The sequence below is a fragment of the Quercus lobata genome, chromosome 2 (assembly GCF_001633185.2).
Source record: "Quercus lobata isolate SW786 chromosome 2, ValleyOak3.0 Primary Assembly, whole genome shotgun sequence".
In the NCBI taxonomy this organism is placed as follows: Eukaryota; Viridiplantae; Streptophyta; class Magnoliopsida; order Fagales; family Fagaceae; genus Quercus; species Quercus lobata.
Genome location: NC_044905.1, coordinates 75147451 through 75168136, shown reverse-complemented (window position 1 = coordinate 75168136; position 20686 = coordinate 75147451). Strand labels below are relative to the sequence as shown.

Genomic DNA, 20686 nt, shown 5'->3' with positions numbered 1-20686 from the left:
ATATTTGATAATAAAATGATGTCGTCATAGCTTTAATAGAAGTGCTTGGCACAATAAGGCCGACCCGTAAAAAATAGTACTTACCCGGAACTAGCCGAGGAGAGAACCGAAGGCTTGATGCCGTGTGAGAAATAACCGTCCGAGGACATATCCCCTGCCAAATGAATAGCCCTCTTATACGACTAAATGCTGAGGCGTCCCACCACCTTCCTTACCCCCTTATTGGCCTTAACCTTCTATGGTGTTTAAGCCGTAGACGAAGTGACTTGATGTTTTTATCAAGTAGCCCCTCTTACGAAATTCAAACCTTTACTTACCCAAGTATTTGGTTTCCCCATAGGTTTGAGTCCGAGGACCATGCAAGACCTAGGTTCTGTCCAACACTTGTAATTTTCATCTTTTGTACTTGGTTTCCCATAGGCTTGAGTCCGAGGACCATTCAAGACCTAGGTTCTGTCCCCGGGCCCTTGTGCTAAATCGGGCCTAGGCCGTGAGTTGACTGGGCCCAAAATTAGGGGGTATTTCCGTATTCTCAGGCCACGCGATACTTTTTGGGCGTCCCAGTATTCGAGGTGCGCCTTCTCGAGACTCCTCTAACTTCAGGGTTGCAGACGACGTTGGAAATCGAGCCAGAGACATTTTGTCTGTAGCGTTCCTTGGGACGCTGCGTGAATTAAATGCTACTATTTTATCTTTTGATATAAAATAGGAGAGAAAGTTACTTTCCCTACGCACAAATCCTTCAGCTTCCTCCTTTAGGAAATCATGTTTGAGGCGAGGGTTAGGGAAAAAGAACTTTCTCCACCGCGGAGGCGCCGTGTCCTCCCGAGACTCGAAGGAGTGATGCACGGGCCAAGAAAGCATAAACTTAAGAGAAATTTACACTTCTACGGAGGGGGGAGGGTGTCTCCCCCCCTTTCAGTCAAAATCCGAAGCAGGTTCTGGTCATGCCAGATTTTTGGTATGTCCGAAGAAGGAATTTCCACCATCAGCACTGTCTACCTTGTAACCGGCAAATTCTTGCGGGGGCTTCCCAACTTCCGGCTCCCTGCGCCTTTTCTGTAGATGGTGTTAGCCTGAGGTCAGGTTCTTTGGCTGCCTGAGTTATGGGCATGCAGAAGTGTCGAGGAATAGTTTCCTTAGACAACAACTTGGCGCAGTAGCCAACCTCTCCTCTGAGCTGTCCCCACGGCTTTCTCTCCACTCGCTTGTATTTCCCTTTACTTATGTAGTCAGCTTTAGTGTAAGCTTGTTTCAGCTTTTCATTGTACACTGTACTGTTCCTTTGTCTTAATAGAACAGGAGTCCATTTCTCTATACATATCTTTCTTCTCCGTAACAACTACTTTATGCATGAATATTAAATGCAAGCTTGCTCTTAAGGATATTCCGAGCAGAAAAAATGCTTTAATACAGGTTCCTACTAATTCAAACTCACAAATATTATCAAGTATAACAATGATAACTTTCAATAAATTAAATTCTTGGAACTAACCGGGATAAGCGCTGAGTACTACGCGATGCATGCTAGACCAATGTCCGAGAACGATAATCTCTAAATAATTCGTCTGAAAGGGTAGCTAAGTAGCGAGGGACTTTGATTGTGTTTTTGGGTAATGAATTGCGTCGTACCGAGGGCAGATTGTGGAATCTATGCATTCAAGGTATTAACCCATTTGTGAACTAGGAGTCCTCCTCGGATGGATTTTGAGGTTTACGTGCCATAGTTGGTTCCACATCCAGGTAGTTGGTTTTCCCACAGGCTTGAGTCCGAGGACTATGCAATGCCTTGGTTCTGTCCAAAACCTAGTTTTCCACATCCAGGTAGTTGGTTTTCCCACAGGCTTGAGTCCGAGGACTATGCAATGCCTTGGTTCTGTCCAAAACCTAGTTTTCCCTAGTTTCCAGGTCCACATCCAGGTAGTTGGTTTTCCCATAGGCTTGAGTCCGAGGACTATGCAATGCCTTGGTTCTGTCCAAAACCTAGTTTTCCACATCCAGGTAGTTGGTTTTCCCATAGGCTTGAGTCCGAGGACTATGCAATGCCTTGGTTCTGTCCAAAACCTAGTTTTCCACATCCAGGTAGTTGGTTTTCCCACAGGCTTGAGTCCGAGGACTATGCAATGCCTTGGTTCTGTCCAAAACCTAGTTTTCCACATCCAGGTATTGGTTTTCCCACAGGCTAGTCCGAGGACTTGCAATGCCTTGGTTCTGTCCAACTAGGGTAGTTGGTTTTCCCACAGGCTTGAGTCCGAGGACTATGCAATGCCTTGGTTCTGTCCAAAACCTAGTTCACATCCAGGTAGTTGGTTTTCCCACAGGCTTGAGTCCGAGGACTATGCAATGCCTTGGTTCTGTCCAAAACCTAGTTCTCCACATCCAGGTAGTTGGTTTTCCCACGGGCTTGAGTCCAAGGACTATGCAATGCCTTGGTTCTGTCCAAAACCTAGTTTTCCACATCCAGGTAGTTGGTTTTCCCACAGGTTTGAGTCCGAGGACTATGCAATGCTTTGGTTCTGTCCAAAACCTAGTTCTCCACATCCAGGTAGTTGGTTTTCCCACAGGCTTGAGTCTGAGGACTATGCAATGCCTTGGTTCTGTCCAAAACCTAGTTTTCTCTTTGTATGGGGCCTTGGCTTGCCTTTAGCTCTAGGGGAGCTAGCTCTTCAGCCAAGCCCCTTGAGTTTATCTATACGGTTAACGTTACCAAGCGCCTAGTTTGTTCTGTACGAGGAGCTTTAGCTTTTGGGGGAGTTAGCTCTTCAGCTAAGCCCCTCGTCAAGAAACGTAGCCCCTAGTGAGATTTTATACTTGAACTCTATAACCAACGGTTAGAAATAACAGAGGAAGTGTTTCAACCTACCACCTGCGCCAACACGCAAGCCTTTCCCACAGACGGCGCCAATTGTAGGGACACGATTCGTGGCGGACCGTAACAGTGTCGGGTTCGCACGTAAAACGGCCCTAACAATATCATTTGTAGAGCGTGGGTTTGAAAGGCTAGGCCTTGATCGATAGACGGTGGGTTTTTCAGGGGGTTCATACAAGGTTAAATGATCGTCACCCCTAGAGTACTTCTCACGGAGGTGGGCTGGGAGGCTTTCGTTTCTTGGCCATTTTTTCCCAGCCCCTTCCCAAGATTACATAGTTTTCCTTTTATACTCGCCTGTATCCATTTATCCTTCATCCACGTGTAGGGTCAATCTTTCCAAGGCTGATACTTGTCCCATCAGTCTATCCCCCAAAGTCATTGGGGGTGGTTGTAAAAGCCAAAGAATGCGGCCCTGTCGGGTTCAGAACATTAAATGATAATAACAGCAGCTTTCCCCGGATATTTTAGATCTTTTTTCCGAGTTTCAGTTTTATACCATTTTTACCCTTCTTTACGAGGGGGAACTTTGGGTCTGCCGAGGACTGAACTACCCTCGGCGGTACCCAAAGTCTATTTTGTTGAACTTGGGCCATAATCCTCCTCGGCTTGGCCCATAAATCATTTACGCCCTACATTAGCCCCTCAAAACCCGGCTGTCCAACCTCTGGGCTGGACAGAGGGGTTTTGGTGACGCCAAACGCCTCAGCATTTAGTCGTATAAGAGGGCTATTCATTTGGCAGGGGATATGTCCTCGGACGGTTATTTCTCACACGGCATCAAGCCTTCGGTTCTCTCCTCGGCTAGTTCCGGGTAAGTACTATTTTTTACGGGTCGGCCTTATTGTGCCAAGCACTTCTATTAAAGCTATGGCGACATCATTTTATTATCAAATATTTTGGTCTTAGTCGTCATTGATTTAGATGCTATATTATTGTGCCGAGCAGCGCTTGCAAATTTATGAAAACATAGAGACATAACATGCGAAATAAGGTAGACAACAATTTTTATTAATATAAAAAATCATTACAACATACAGAAAGGGGCTCAAACGAGCCTATACAAAATGTAAACTGCCTAAGCAACCATTACATCTGTAGTACAGAAAAGTAAACTGTCAAGCGTCTTTTAAACTCGTCTTCAAAGTTTCTCCAATCTCTGCCTCATTGCTGCTCATACTAAGAGAGGGACTCACTTTAAAAAAGAAAATGAATGAAGAAGAAGGAAATAGTAAGGAAGAAATCAATGACGAAGATGAAGGGGATGAATAAAGAAAATGGAGGACATGAGTAAAGAAGGAGGAGAAGAGGAGAGAGAGATGAAGAGACAAAGAGAGGAACAAAAGATAGAAAAGAAACAGCACCAGGGCGGAACTGGTGCTGGGAAGACAATAAGAAGAGGGAGGGGGAGGGCACCAAGGAGCAAAAGAGGGAGAAGCAGAAGCACTTAGCCCCTGCCTCAGCCCTGACTCCTAACACGCCGGTGCCATATTAGGTACGCTCGTGAGGAGCCGGATGGTAACGATCTTGGGTGTTCTCGACTCAGTCACGTCGAAAGTTTGACGTGACGAGTCCCTGCTTCGGATTTTGACTGAAAGAAGGATGAGGTTGATTTTGAGTCTTCGCCATCCTTGTCCCGATCGAGCCATGATAAGCTTTATCGGAACGTGGCGTTTTTGGGAGGGGTGGGGCTTTTGCATCCCTTGTTGTTATGGTAAAGTATTTTACGATTAAGAGTATAAACCAGTGAGTAAACCGAATCCTAAGGGAGGCTAAGTATTCCAGAGTCGCAGGGGGATGAAAAGGGATTTTTGGTAAAAACAATAACCTCCTCCTGTCCTACTTATACAGAGGGCGGAGCGGGGGGCATTTAATAGGTTCAGATCTCCAAAGGAATCAGCAAACCCAAACACGCCGGTTCCACTTCTCCACCCCATCAAAATAAACCGTCGAATTAAAGTAGTCTCGTAAATAGTGATTATTCAAAGCGCGTTTTGGATACCCCAAGCGATAAGAACGCCTCAAGCGCGAAATTAAAAACTATCTCGTAGACCGGTGAATCTCTTGGGCATATGAGGAACCGCCAGCATGTTTAATAGGCCGAATGGATTGGGCCACAGGAAGAAGTTTGGCGTCACCAAAACCCCCCTGTCCAGCCCAGAGGTTGGACAGCCGGGTTTTGAGGGGCTAATGTAGGGCGTAAATGATTTATGGGCCAAGCCGAGGAGGATTATGGCCCAAGTTCAACAAAATAGACCTTGGGTACCGCCGAGGGTAGTTCAGTCCTCGGCAGACCCAAAGTTCCCCCTCGTAAAGAAGGGTAAAAATGGTATAAAACTGAAACTCGGAAAAAAGATCTAAAATATCCGGGGAAAGCTGCTGTTATTATCATTTAATGTTCTGAACCCGACAGGGCCGCATTCTTTGGCTTTTACAACCACCCCCAATGACTTTGGGGGATAGACTGATGGGACAAGTATCAGCCTTGGAAAGATTGACCCTACACGTGGATGAAGGATAAATGGATACAGGCGAGTATAAAAGGAAAACTATGTAATCTTGGGAAGGGGCTGGGAAAAAATGGCCAAGAAACGAGAGCCTCCCAGCCCACCTCCGTGAGAAGTACTCTAGGGGTGACGATCATTTAACCTTGTATGAACCCCCTGAAAAACCCACCGCCTATCGATCAAGGCCTAACCTTTCAAACCCACGCTCTACAAATGATATTGTTAGGGCCGTTTTACGTGCGAACCCGACACTGTTACGGTCCGCCACGAATCGTGTCCCTACAATTAATATGGAAAACTACTCCCTTGATGATCATAGTTAATAGAATTGGCCTCATCTAGTAAGATGAATCTTAAACTTGTCTTTCATATCATTATAGCTCAATTGGTAAAATATTTTGTTCTTACTAGCTCGAATAAGTAATTTTTTTTTAGGAAGCTCAAATAAGTAACTTGAGCTTGATATCAGTGACAACTACATATATATTGTGGGTGCAAATTATTTGCTTTATTTTTTTTCCCTTAAACAATTACTTATAATCTACCTCCAACAAGTCCTTAATCAAATTCTTGTCTGCTTTTTTTTTTGGGCACTCTTATTAGCTAATTAAGGTTTAGTTTTAGGAATTATTTATTTATTTAATTTTTTCAGATATATAAAAGTACAACCATACTTTTTTTTTAGTGCAATATATAAATTAAACTAGAAAGTAATCTGAAACAAACAAACACATCCTTCCCATCCCAAAAAAGAAAAAGAAAAAAGAAGAAGATAAGCCTGAAGAGAGGTAATTTTCATGGAGGAATCTTGGCACCTTCAATGGCTTAATGTAAGTCCAAAGATAACATGCAAGTCAACATTGAAGGCGACTGTATTACTGTCTGATGAATTAGATTCAATTTTTCTATATCAAAGTGATATTATTATATTAAAAAAAGAGGCAAAAAAATTAAATATTGCAAGGTTTTATTATAGTTGTTAAATATATAATCAGATATCGACGTTGGACAAAACTTAGTTTTCGTCATATCCCTTTGGTTACACATGTTTGAACCTCCTTAGTCCAATTAAGTTGAAAAGATAACTTCAATAAGTGGTCTCTTGGAGATTAGGCACGGCATAATTCCTGATGGAACTTGAACCTCCTTAGTCAACTTCTATAATTAGTTGGTGAATTGCTTGCATTTAAAAACACCACATCTGCTTAACATATTGCGCAAACACACAATAAGCTGAATAAAGAGTACCAACAAAGAATCATTATTGAAGTCTTAACAACTTCGATTGGTAGTTCTTATGTTTCTCTCAGTCTCTCATTATGCCATGGAATGGAACTGAAATAAGCATCATCGCCATTGTCTCTATTTCACATTTATTTATGTATTTTTATAATGCCATTTTCATGACCAACTATAGACAATATTTAAATATAGAATAATTCAAATTATGTCTATTTTTATATTTCTCACTACAAAGATGGTCACTAGTCACATTGAACCACCTTAAAAACATTTTAGAGAGAGAGAGAGAGCATTTTGCATAAGAACTAAAACTTTCTGTCCTTGAAAAGTTTTAGAAGGCATCAATTTTGTCATCCAATCCATTTGTGATTAAACGAAGTTTAAGTTTTTTGTTACAAATCGAATGGTATATGGATAAGAGTAGAAGAATGAATTTGATGCTTTTTTAACTCGGGGAAAATGCACTTTATCTAGCGTAATTAGGGGAATATTATATTGCCTCCATGACCTTTCAAATGTTACAATTTATTTTACTATGTGTGAAATTACATGGGTGACACAATTTGAGAATTCAAATGTTACACTTTACTTTACTATGCATGAAATTACATGGGTGACACAATTTGAGAATCTTAAGACTTTAATAGCCCCATTAATAGTTCTTGAGGACAAAAGGTGCACATAAATCAACAATGTTCACACTATTTTAATCTACTACTACTCCCTTCATATGTATATATTTTATACAAGATAGAAATTCTACTCTAGCCTAATATAAGTGTATATATGTGTGAAATTCTCTTCTGGAGGCTTGAACTTTGACCCTTGTTCCTACACCTTACACTCAACAAACACTTATACTTGTGGAATAACCATTGCGTCAAGGGTATGCGATGATCACACTCTATTCCTATATGTGTGTCTTTTGTCCTAAAGAGTAATTAATTTGGTATTTAAGGTCTTAGTATTCTTCCATACACCTTACACCCAACAAATACTTATACTTGTAGAGTAATTATTATGCCAAAGGTACACGGTGGTCACACTCTATTCCTATATATGTGTCTTTTGTCCTAAAGAGTGATTAATTTGATATTTAAGGTCTTAGTATTCTTCCCAAAAAAAAAAAAACATCTTTAGTATTTGTAATTTTTTTTCACACATGCACGTTATGCGTGTAATTCCATAAATAATATCTAAAAGACCAACTTTTTCATGCTACTTCAATGCACAAAAAGGTGAAGTGTACCATTGGAGAAGTTAAAGAGATAGGTGAACTTACATTAAGTGTAAGGGGTAAGGTATTTTTTCTCCTTTAAAATTCTTTTTAAATTTAAAAAGTACTGTAATAATTTTGTCGTGTTTCTCAAAAAAAAAAAATTTATCATTTTCCCCCAAATAAAATTGCTGGTTTATCTAAAAAAAAAAAAAAAAAAAGTAGATATTTCGATCTTTGTTTTTTCTTCTTGACAAAAAACATATTTCCACCAAATCAAAACAAAACACATTTGTATGAGAATTTGATCCCCTACCTCACACTCAACTACCGAAAAAAAAAAAAAAAATACACACACTTTATGTGACGCTTAACTTAAAAAAGAATTCAGAAAAGAAAAAGGAATCTGACATTCTGACTTGTCAAGCAAAGCCAACTCAGTCTTTCTCAGTCCACTACCATAGTAAATAGAAACTCCACTTTCAATTTCCAAAGCTCCCAACGCTCACTCTCTTTTATATACAAGGCTCCTCTACAGTCTTCTCCTCTCTTCTTCATTTCATTTCAATTCCCGTTCTTCCCCAATTCCCACGCCAATTCCATTTCCACGAGAATCTCAATTCTCTACCGCCTTTTCTCTCTCTCTTATCATTTTCCACGAAATCCGAATTCACCCACACCTCGAGTCATCGAACTCCGTCAATTCTCTCGCAAATGGATCGAATCGATGAATCTTCGTCAGAAAGACGATGAATATTTCGAGCTTCAGCTTCTCCCTAATTGAGCGAAACCACCGCGAGCGGCTAGCTCAGCTCTGCTAGATAGATAGATAGATGAAGCGAAAGGCTACGCAGCAGCAGAAATCGCATTACAAATGGAGGAGGAAGCTTTTCGCGGTGATTCTCTTAGGGTTTTGCTTCGGAACTTTGGTGATGATGATGCAGAGCCAGTGCAGTCGGATCATGATGCTCGGCCCGAGGCTCGTCCAGAAGCCGAAGATTGCCTTCTTGTTCATCGCCAGGAATCGGCTTCCTCTTGAAATAGTTTGGGACTCGTTCTTTCGTGTATGTTTTCTTTTACTCTTAAGCTTTCATGGTTCTTCACTTTTTCCCTAATGATTTAGCTATAGTTACTGTTTGATTAATTTGATTTCCAATTTTCCATGCATGGTAGATAAGTATTCTATTAGATAAATTTCTTTGCAATTTCGTCAACAACGTGATGTAATATCTGCTACTTGCTAAGCATTTGTGGTTTTTCCTAATTATTACCGATTGTGACTGTTTGATTAATTCAATTTCCATGTTTATATGTATAATAATAAATGAGTGATTTCCTAAATAATGCTATTTTTTATTTAGTTTTTGGGGATGAACCAAGTTTCTATCAGAATAGCACTGTATTTATGTTTTTTTATATTGTTAGACATAGTATATTATCAATAATAGTAATTGGATTTTAATTTTATGAACGAGGGGATAAGAATTTATGGTTTAACCTAATTATTATGGACAGTGACTGTTCGATTAATTTAATTTCCATTTAGCTACTGCTTTGTTTACTTAATTATTAATTTTTGAGTATGAACTAAGTAGCTATTGAAAAATATAGCACTATGTATATGTTTTAATAAGAATAATAGTAAAATTATATTCAAATGAGTATAATAGTAATTAGATTGTTTCTTTGTAATTTTAGAATTTTCCATCTATTGTGTACTTTTCAACCAAAAAAAAAAAATTTTAAAAAAAATCCATCTAATGTGTAACTTCATCGATGACAATATACACTGCATTCTAAGCATCTATAGTTTTTTGTAATATAACTTATAGCAACTGTTTAATAAATACTAGCCTCATCACATTCACATCACACTCCGTACGTGCGATGAGGCTATTTTCTTATTTTGAGTTTAATGTAATTTTTCAATTTGAATTTATCTATTATTAGTGAGGATACACAAGAAGGAATTTTTAAGAAACTAAAATTTAGGACTTGAAATGGAGTAAACAGGGTGTGCTAGTTTTTAGGGAAAATGCATCAAACGTGCATGAGATATATTTAAATAGAGTGTGCAACTTTTTAGGAAAAAAGTTTCTTGGGTAGTTTTTCTTTTGAATTACAATTTTAACCCCATTTTTTATTTTTTAAGAATAAGGATTATATAATTAGATTAGGGGTATTTTTGACATTTTTTGAAGCCGTAACTAACTTTTTGAATCGTCTTAATATATAGAGATAATTTCCATATTGGTTCATGTGACATTTTGTTTATATATGAGCAATTTTTCTTCTACTTCATTTAATTTAGTTACTTATTATTTTTGGGGATAATCAACTGGCTATTTACTGTTTTGTTCCTTGCAAGTATAGTATCATGTATATGCTTTTTTTTTTTTTTAGGCAAATATAATGACAATAATGAAGACTAGATAGTTTGTCTGTAATTTCATAATTTGGAATATAATTTGTATATGTTTTGTGAATTTTTCCAAAAAGTTGAGTGCAGTTACTTACCTTTGAATATGTTGTATTGTATCTTTATTGAAAATGAGTTGGGGTACTAGTTCAAATCTTCCATTCCTCCACCCCTTGGGGTCAAAACTTACTTATCTATAAAAAAAAATTGGAGTATCAATTTTTAACTTCTATCTTCTTAAAAATTTGATTTTCACTGTACACACTTCTTCAAAAGCTTACAATTGACTGGTTCAAAAGGGTGAATAAAATTAGCATAGATACTAATTTAATTGATCGGATCAATTCATGTTGATAACACTTGTGTTTCGCAGGTTACTTTTTGTCTCCCTTTTAATCATTTTGATAATGGGTTAGGGGGTCGTTGTGGGATGTTTCACTATGGGCAGACATGTCCCTGCATCTCCTAATTATATAAGATAGATACAATAGTTTCTATGGTATCTGATAATATTGAAACTCTGTATTTTTTTTTTTTGTGTGGATAATTATATAAAAGCACTTGTAAATACGAGCTATATGATGTCTTCCATGTTTACTAAAGAATGAATTATCTTGTTGTGCAGGGAGGGGAGAATAAATTTTCAATTTCTGTTCACTCTAGGCCTGGGTTTCTGTTCAGCAAGGCAACAACAAGATCAGTCTATTTTTTGAATCGTCAAGTTAATGATAGCATACAGGTTCTCATTCCTCCTGTGGAATCTTATATAGAAACTACATGCCAGTTACTTGGATATCTCAGCATAATATGTTTTTGGAAGCAGTTTAATTTTTCTTTAACGTGGTGTTTGTGCATGTACATACATACATAACTTGTATGTGTGTGCGCGTGAAAACGCATGATGTATATATAATGCTCCATTGCTGCAACTCCCTACTCATACATGTTTGATTAATTTGCCAGATCTATGTTGCATAGATCGTTAACATAATGATATCATTCCTATAAAACCAACATAGTGCCCAAAGTAAAATTAATTACAGTGTAGCTTACCTGTGTATTTTAATCAGTGTACTTTATGCATTCCTGTTGGCTTGGTTCATAACGTAAAAGTTGTGATCAAATGTAAATTTTTACTTTGCTATTTTCATTGGCATGACAATATTCAGTTCATGTTGTCATATACCAGGTAGACTGGGGTGAAGCCAGCATGATTGAGGCAGAGCGTAGATTGCTTAAGCATGCACTTGATGATCCTTATAATGAACGCTTTGTGTTTCTCTCAGACAGGTGACAATTGATCTTCATAATTACTGCTTGAGTATATGCTCTGCATTTCTCTGTCTTTGAGTTGGAACTTTCTAACTGTGATTATTTAGATGCTTTGTTATGTATGCATTTAATTGGTTAGGAGGTAGATGTCTGGTTAAGGAGCAAAGTCCGTATTTTATTATCATACAATAATGTATATTTTTGCTTTTTTTTTTTTTTTTGTGATTTTTTTGTCTAACAATATTTCAGTTACTTGATCTCTTTTCAGCTGCATACCTCTATACAACTTCAGCTACACCTATGACTATATCATGTCCACATCAACTAGTTTTGTAGACAGGTCAGTGGTCCAGTCCTTAAACAAGTGTGTGCATCTCTCCTCCCCCTCACATATGCACGCACACACACGCACGCAAACACAAATACAAATTATGTTGGGTGTATGTATGTAATTCCTGTGTGGATGAATGTCTTTGATCTCCTTTTTCTTCCATACCCTTGCTGAGGTAGGATGATTCAAGCTTTTATTAAGATATGCTTGGAGCATTATCAGATCTCTGCACATTTCGTATTGGTCACGTTACTAATGTGTTTTTGACAATTAAATGGTGGAAGCAGCTTTGCTGATACAAAAGAGGGTCGCTACAATCCAAAAATGGATCCTGTTATTCCAGTTCATAACTGGAGGAAAGGATCTCAGGTAAGAATTTTACATATTAGATTTATTGCTTTTGGTGTTCAATAAAAATTCTAGAAATAGAATGTCTGACTCATGTCTTTGCTTCGTTTTCTTGCAGTGGGTTGTTCTGACCAGAAAGCATGCAGAGGTTGTTGTGAAAGACAGTACTATATTTCCCAGGTTTCAAGAGTATTGCAAGGCAAGTTGTCTTCATTATGATTTGTGGCTGTAGCCACTATATAAATGTGAAGAGATAATCTTTTTTTTCTTTTTTGATAAGTAAGAAAGATGTATACTGAAAAAAACTATTTTATGCAAAAAGAGCACAAAGCAGACTGGAGAGATCATCTTTATTGTCAGCTAGAAAAATCATAGGTGCTTAAACTTCATATTGTCCCTATTTTGCTATTGTTGTGTAGATATTTAAGAACTTTGACGACATGTTGACATTTGAAAAATCGGCAAAATGTACTTATGTTCCCTTATTAAAAATAAACTTATTTTAAAATTCACCTGCGTGAACTTCTAGATGTTGAAAATGAAGTGTAATGTTGGGCATGCTAGAGTGAAACCAAGCTACTTTACTGGGAAGACATGCTCAGCTGCTCTCAATGATTAATTTATTTCTTAGTGCATACAGTTTTAATTTCTGATTGTGTACTCTTCATAGCTTTCACTATTTGAGACATGTTTGTATTACAATTTTTTCTCATCATTATGAAGTCGTACATTTTTCAAGTTTCCTTGTCGAGGATTCTGTAATTTTACCTGTTCTATATTTTGTAATAATGCAGAGGAGATCACTACCTGAGTTTTGGCGAGATCATCCCCTTGTAAGTTACTTTTCTTTATTCAGTAATCTTTTGAAACATTATTTAGTTATCTATCGGCTTTCCCAGCACTGGATCTTTACCAGCTTTCAAAGAAAGTATTTTTGGTAGCCATACATTGACGTTCTGATATGAAATGTATTTGCACACATGCAGTACTGTAATTTATTTCCAGAATCTGATCTTGAGGTCAAATACTAATTTAATTAATAAGAGTTACCCACCAATGAGATCTAGCTCAAAAGGCACCTCCTCTCCCCATAATAAAGGGTGGAGGGTAAGGTTGGGTGTTCAAAACTCATGGGGTGTGTGTGTAGACTTACCAATAAGAGAGAGAGAGACTCAGGAAGATGTTTGAAGTAGATAAAGTTTATTTATTTGCTTTTACCTTTCATGTGCAGCCAACTGATGCATCCAAGGAGCATAATTGTATACCGGATGAACACTATGTTCAGACATTACTGGCTGTAAGATAAATTCTTATCCAATTATTCTGAGCCTTGTCCATGTCAATTAAGATTTTGACTTTATCTATAGAGACGAATGAACCCCTTTTAGATTATAAAATTTGACAAAAGCATTTTCAACAGTCTTAACACTTTCTTAAAGACATTATGGGAAAAAAAAAATAAAAAATAAATCAGAAGATAGTTTTTCATCTTATGCTGAGCTTAGTCCTTTCAAAATTTCAAGCCACAGTTGGCTCTTAGTTTCTATTATATATGAAATTTGCTAGTGGTGTTTTCTCATAATAAAAGAAAAAATTAGCAACAAGAAGATTTAGTAATTTAAAATTATTTTGTTGATGCTAAATGTTGGCAACCTCAATGGACATATCTTAGTTAATTATGGATAATTTGGTGGAATAACACATTAGCAACCTTATTGGAGGTATTTTTTGCTTTCTGGTTCTCTGCGTACCTGACAGCAGATATAAGTTGTCAGAAAACAGAAGATGAAGTCAAATGCAAAGCTAATAAACTGGGAGGCTTCCGGTTCTTCTTAACTAGAGATTTGGTTGAAATTATATTGTGCTGATGTTCTGCTTCGTTAATATTTATGACATGCTGACATAGATACTTAACATATGTCAAAATTGGGTAGGACATCTAAATTCAAACAAGATATTGAAATAGAACTAATAATAGCAAGCCTTCAAACCTGTTTTAAAATGTTGTTTGCAAACTGTCTTTCTGATTCTTAAACCATATACCTGAACAAAAACATGCATATTGAGAAGGCATTTGTAGCAGGATTTAGGATGAAATTTGAAATGAAGCTTAATATATAAATAATAGGACTCCATTCAAAAGTAGCATCCACGTATTATATTTTCATTCACAAGAGGTTTCAGTTCCCCACCCCCACCCCCACCCCCACCCCCTCCTATTTTTCTCTAAGTAAGGGCAGCCTTTTAAAATCATCTTGTAGATTCTTGCATTCCATGTTTCACTGCATAAGATTTTAATTAAAAATATGGAAAGTGGAGTCTGAGAAGCTAAGAATGTAGTGTCCATATAACAACCTTTTTTATAATTGACTTTCTAAGACCATTGTCTTTCACATTTCAGCAAGAAGGCCTTGAAGGAGAAATCACACGAAGATCACTGACACATAGTTCATGGGATCTCTCATCCTCCAAAGACCATGAACGTCGTGGATGGCATCCTGTAACTTACAAGTTTTCAGATGCTACTCCTACGCTTATCCAATCTATAAAGGTATTGCTGCTGTCTTTGCAAGCCATCCTTTGAGCAATAATTAATAGTTGTAGGTTGCACCCCTTATATCTATCTCATGGATGTGTTAATGTATTAAATAAAATTCTCTTGAAAACAATCTGCCAGCTTAGAAATGGCTTTGTAGCATAGTATTATACCTCAGGTTTTGTTTTTTGGCTAGTAACAATATTATACTTAGTTGCTAATGAGCTCAAGCACAACTGGCACCTCTTCCCCTTTTAAGTTCTAGGTGAGAGTTAGGTCGTGGATTCAAGACCCATCAGGTGCATGTGTAAATTACCAATTTAAAAAAAAAAATTATACTTAGTTGATTGAAATGGTTCTCCAAAATGAGGAAAATCAACTCAATTCTCTTTGGGTGCATATCAGAAATCAAATTGTTGGCATGTTTCTTACATCTCACCAGCAAGGAAAATACAATTTTCATGATGTTAGATGAATGTTTACAAATACTTCTTGAAAATGGTGTGCTATCATATTCGTAATTTAACACTTTTCACTGTGCCATCCAGTGATAGCAAGAATCTAATTTTCCTTGAATATTTTCTGAAACCAGAGTAATTATGAGGACTTATCTTCCCCAAAATTAACTAGAGCTTTCATATGCGGTTGAACCTGCACAATGGTTTGACTATGGGAGGGTTAAATAAAATTAAAAAAGAAAAAAGAAAAAAGAAGGGAGAGGAGGACTCATTGTCTAGTGCTCAGCTGTTCTATGTTTCAGACTAACAGAAGTCAACTACTGGAATAATAAGATTTCCATTTGTGTGGGATGTTAATCGGAAAACTTGCAGTAAATTATTTTCTGGTAAATAGCAGGAAATATTAGAGGGACAAAAGAATGACTTACCGTTTTAATTTTGCCATTCATGGAAAATTATGTTTACATTGAACATCTGTTTAGCACTATGTATGCTATATACACAATCTCTAATGTAAAGCAAAAGAAACTTAGAATAAAATTAATTTGGTATTTCATGTCCCATTCAAGTTCAACACTAGCTTGAGATATTACATTGGAATCTATGAGGCATGCAAATTATTTGGTTTCAATTGAAAATAGCATTTACATTATCTGTTCTTATGAAATGAGGGATCGGGAGCATAATAAAAAATTTGATGACCTTTGTAGGACATAGATAATATCTATTATGAGACTGAGTACCGAAGAGAATGGTGCACTAGCAAGGGTAAACCATCCACATGCTTTCTTTTTGCTAGAAAATTCACTCGGCCAGCAGCATTCCGGCTTCTTAATATGGTTAGTTTCATATCTTCACATGTGATATTGAGGAGGTTTTTATTTTTTATTTTTTATTTTTAAAGGTTTCTGTGAGCTGTTTTAGCTTCCATTTTTTTCCTGCAATTTAGGCAGAAGTCCCCATCCATTTATTTAACGTGTTTTACCTTTTTTGTTGGACAGTCTGTTTTGGGACCTTTCAATGACGCAACAAGTAAGTCCAGTCTATGGTAAGTAGATACCTATTGTAAGTTTAGTGTAGTTAAAAGTTACTAGTCTTGACCCATACGAATAAGTGTCATGTAATCAGCATCGAAAAATAAAGGAGAAAGCTGTAAATTGTAGAGGCAAATGAAGAATAGAGAGAGAGTGAGCGAGTGAAAACCAAAACCAAAGCTATGGTGTGTATATTATCTTAATATACGTCAAATGAAAAGGAAAGAGTTGAATTTTCATTGCTCCATTTTGGTTTCTATACTATTATTACCTGATTACCAAACCTTTGCCCCCTCATCCCTCCCTCATTCGTAGTTCACATTCCTCAACAAGCTCAATCTGTTAAGACTGAGTCAGTACTGACCCTGCAAAGTAAAGGTTGTACTGTTTGCTTATTCTTTCCTTAACCCAGCAAGAAGGCTAAACATGGCCCATTTGTATCAACTTTAATTGAAGGCTGAAACACATTATGGGCTTGTCCGAGACCAACCCATCCTAATGGCTTGAGTGATGTGCTGGAGATGTAGACTGGATCAGGCGTCATTATCCAATGAAAATTGTATATGGGTCCTCTTACCAATAATTTTTTTTTTAAAAAAAAAAAAGAAAAAAGAAAAGTTAACTCTGCATTTGGATCCCATTGGGATGGAAAATTAAAATTATTTTACTATTCAGTTTATTTTTGTTACTATTCATAGTCTCATTACACTTTTTGGTATTATTTATGGTCTCACTGTACTATTTCAACTAACTTTTATTTTTATTTACAATACTTTCAGTAATAAATTTTCAGTTTCAGCAAAATAAGCGGTATCCAAATACACCCTAAGTTATTATCTCATGCTCAACGTATATGTCAACTGTGGATCCCAATCCTATAAAATTTTTAGGTGAAACTACACCATTGGTCCCTGAAGTTTACCCTTTGAACACTATTGATCCCTCAAGTTTCAAATGAGCATTATTAGTCCCTCAAGTTTTTAAAAAAATACACTATTAGTCATTCTGTTAATCTATATATATAATAATAGGTGAAGCAGAGAGAAAATCCAATTAGATTTCAATTGGATTCTCAATTTTGCGCCACTTGTCCTAACCAAAACTCAAAAAAAAATTTAATTAGAATATAAATTTGACTTCAATTTTGTGTCATGTATCTTATCTAAATTTTCTAATTTTTGTGCCCAAATAAATGATGTATTAACATTTAACACGGAAGCCAATAAAACCACAATAATAATGCTCATTGGCCTAAGTAAAAACATCTTACCTGCACACTTTCATGGAGATTATAAATTGGACTCCAATTTTGTGTCATGTATCTTATCTAAATTTTCTAATTTTTGTGCCCAAATAAATGATGCATTAACATTTAACACGGAAGCCAAGAAAACCACAATAATAATACTCATTGGCCTAAGCAAGAACATCTCACCTGCACACTTTTATGGGTGATCTCAATAGAGTCTGGAACTCTTCTAATCCCACAACCAGAACCAAGGAGTCCAACGAGAAAGACTATAAAAGTAAAACATCATCTCCTCCTAATTCCATATCTTCATCCCATGTCTCCTCCTCTCTCAACCTCTACCAACTAGATCTACACACTGCCCTCTCCTCCTCCTTACGGATTTTTTAGAGCAAGGTCGGGTTCAAACACAATGTTCAATCCCACTCTTCCTTACTTCACACTCTCATACATTAGCGCTTCATTGGCGCCTCCAAGAAGATTCCAAGCTCAATGATTAGTTCTTATTTTTTAATAGTTTTTAGTGTGTCTGGATTAAGATTTTGTTAATTTGTTAAAAGTGACAAAAATATAATCATATATATTATATTAAGTTGAAGTTCAATTTTAGAATTCAAATTGAATCAAATTAATTTCTAATTGTAGTTTAATTTTGTGCTATGTGTCCAATTTGATTTTTAAATATTGGTGTTAAGTTACTTCCATTCATAATGCTCAATGTGGAAATTGAATCTATTAAGATAAACATCTTATCATCACAATTGTTAATATTTCCGTGCATAAGTACGGACTACATGCTAGTTTTCATTAGTGTCAATGCTTACATGGCTAACAAAGCAATAATTTGACATCTCTTGAAGTGATGTGGCATCTTTTTTTATTGAAAAGAATACAAAACTCAAATAAAACATTAGAAACCCATAATCTCACACAGACCTGACCTAGTTCCAAACGAGTTACCCAAATAAAATCTCCCAAATTACTTATGAATTAAACTTAACACGTGTATGAGATATTGAGATCTACAATCAAAGAATACCACTGTTCACTAACACTCTTCAATGCTTTAGAATCACAATCGAAAACCAAATAATTATAAACAAATAGATTCTCAATTCACTTGCCAATCTAAAAAGAATGCACCGCCAAAATAATAAAAAGCTAAAACCCAATTTTGACAAAATGCCAACAATATAACATACATATGATCTTTGAGAATTAGCTAAACACAAATTGATAACATAACGATAACAAGATCTGAAATTTCAAAAAATTAAAAACCTAATTCGCTAAATTGTGACTATAAAGAGAGAGAACAATACTTGAGGGGTTGTATGGAGAGGGGGAGGAGCGGCGAGGTACCTGTGATTGTGCAAAAATGGGTTTTTCATCACTTTTTGTTGCTGTCACTGTTACATGGGAGAGGATGATGCCATCACCGGCGGATGGAGACGGCATCATGGCGACGCATGGAGGAAGACGACAGGTCAAACACTTAATCAAGCATTTTAGATTTGATTTGGGTAACTCGTAAAGAATCGGGTTAGGTGTGGGAAATTGGGTTTCTGAGGTGTCATTTAAGTTATGTTTTTTTTTTTTTTTTTTTTTTTTTAATAATAAAAACAAATGCCATGTTACTTTAAAAGATTCTACATCACTACTCCGTTAACCATGTAGGCATTGACATTAATAGCAATTAACAGAATGACTAATAGTGTTTATTTTTCAAACTTGAGGGACTAATAGCGCTCATTTGAAACTTAAGAGACCAATTACGTTCAAAAATTAAATTTCAGGGACCAATAATGTAGTTTCGCCAAATTCTTATGGTAACTCGACCAAAGTGTTTAAAAATGTATCCATTCATTTTAAAATAAACAAATTAGATTTTTACTTCATCATTGATATTTTAAGTAGATGCAAAATGGTAAGTTAATGTTTTCTTAAATATTAAATATTGATAACGTGATAAAATCTAATCCATTTCACAATGGCTAGATAAAGTTTTAAGAACTCTATGGTGGAGTAATCCATTTCACAATGATTGGATAAAATTTTAAGAACTCTATGGTGGAGTTATTTGGACAATGCTAGAGGATCTTAATCTGTTAATGCCCTCCCTCCCCCTCCTCCCCTCCTTCTTTTGACATATTTTATTATATTCTACCTTTTCTATGTAAGCATGAATTACAACTTGGTATTTAAAATAAAAATCCGAAGAAAAAAAACCCTCTAATAAGTAGAAACCAAAATAATCATGGTTACAACTTAGCAGGGGAGGAACTGGCCAACCTTATTTTTATAGGCTATATCTTAAAAAATGTTCAATAGTTATAGGTAATATAAAGGATTAAAAAAAAAATTTGGGGGTCCACGCCCCCCCCCCCCCCCCGGCCCCCCCCTGGTTGTAGTTCCGCCTTAGTATTTAAATACAAATTAGAAAAAAAAAAAAAAAAAAAAAAAAAAAAAAAAAAAAAAAAAAAAAAAAAAAAAAAAAAAAAAAAAAAACCTCTGATAAGTAGAAACCAAATCTCACAATGGAATTGATAAGAAAAAGGTGTCATTTCAACTACCATATGGCTAGTTCCATTTCTTTTTAAATAAAATATTATGATTAGTTACCTTTTAATATATATATATATATATAAATAAATTTAAATGGTGTCGTTTAAATAGGTTAATAACATAAATGACAACCATTTTGACAAAGTGAGGATTAAATTGATAAAAACTAAATTTTATAATTTAATGTGATAACTGAAGTAGAAGTTAATTGAAATTGAAATTGTCGGGGCGTTGGGGGGAGGAGTTTGGGTTTATTGCAAGTTGCAACTTTTGAGTCCAAAATTAGTAGTTTAAGTGGGGCCTCCGGATTTGTTTTTTTGTTTTTTGGATGGGACCCGGATTTGTTTTGACTAACAAGACAAGTATGAAACGGCACAATAAAGCCCTAGTCTTTTCTATTAAGCGAACATTGGCACAAGACCCATCCATCAATTAAGGACTAAAAAAAATCCATGACGCGTATAAACAAGGGACCGACATCCAATCTAAAGGTGTAAATGACCGACCGACTGTTCTCTTTCTTAGCACTCACCGACACCGCAAAAAAATAGTATTTTCTTATCCAATATTATTATTTACTATGAATCATGCAGGAGTGACACGACATCGGAAGGGCATGTGCTCCCCCCCTATAATTCCG

At 36.4% G+C, this 20686-nt stretch overlaps 1 protein-coding gene across 1 annotated transcript; it reads left to right on the top strand.

Annotated features, from left to right (window-relative positions):
- Positions 1–8258: 8258 nt before the first annotated feature.
- On the top strand, positions 8259–16818 carry LOC115976609 (glycosyltransferase BC10). Its single transcript, XM_031098008.1, has 11 exons — positions 8259–8898; positions 10879–10992; positions 11443–11543; positions 11794–11865; positions 12144–12225; positions 12323–12403; positions 12999–13037; positions 13436–13501; positions 14606–14755; positions 15909–16037; positions 16200–16818. The coding sequence occupies exons 1-11, from the start codon at positions 8668–8670 to the stop codon at positions 16248–16250; spliced, it is 1116 nt and encodes a 371-aa protein (XP_030953868.1). The 5' UTR covers positions 8259–8667; the 3' UTR covers positions 16251–16818.
- The last annotated feature ends 3868 nt before the right edge of the window (positions 16819–20686 follow it).

Coding starts and splice junctions, on each gene's coding strand:
- LOC115976609 (XM_031098008.1), top strand. CDS start 8,668: ATGAAGCGAAAGGCTACGCAGCAGCAGAAATCGCATTACAAATGGAGG. Junction 14,756..15,908: donor CGCTTATCCAATCTATAAAG/GTATTGCTGCTG, acceptor TGACCTTTGTAG/GACATAGATAATATCTATTA. Junction 16,038..16,199: donor CATTCCGGCTTCTTAATATG/GTTAGTTTCATA, acceptor TTTGTTGGACAG/TCTGTTTTGGGACCTTTCAA.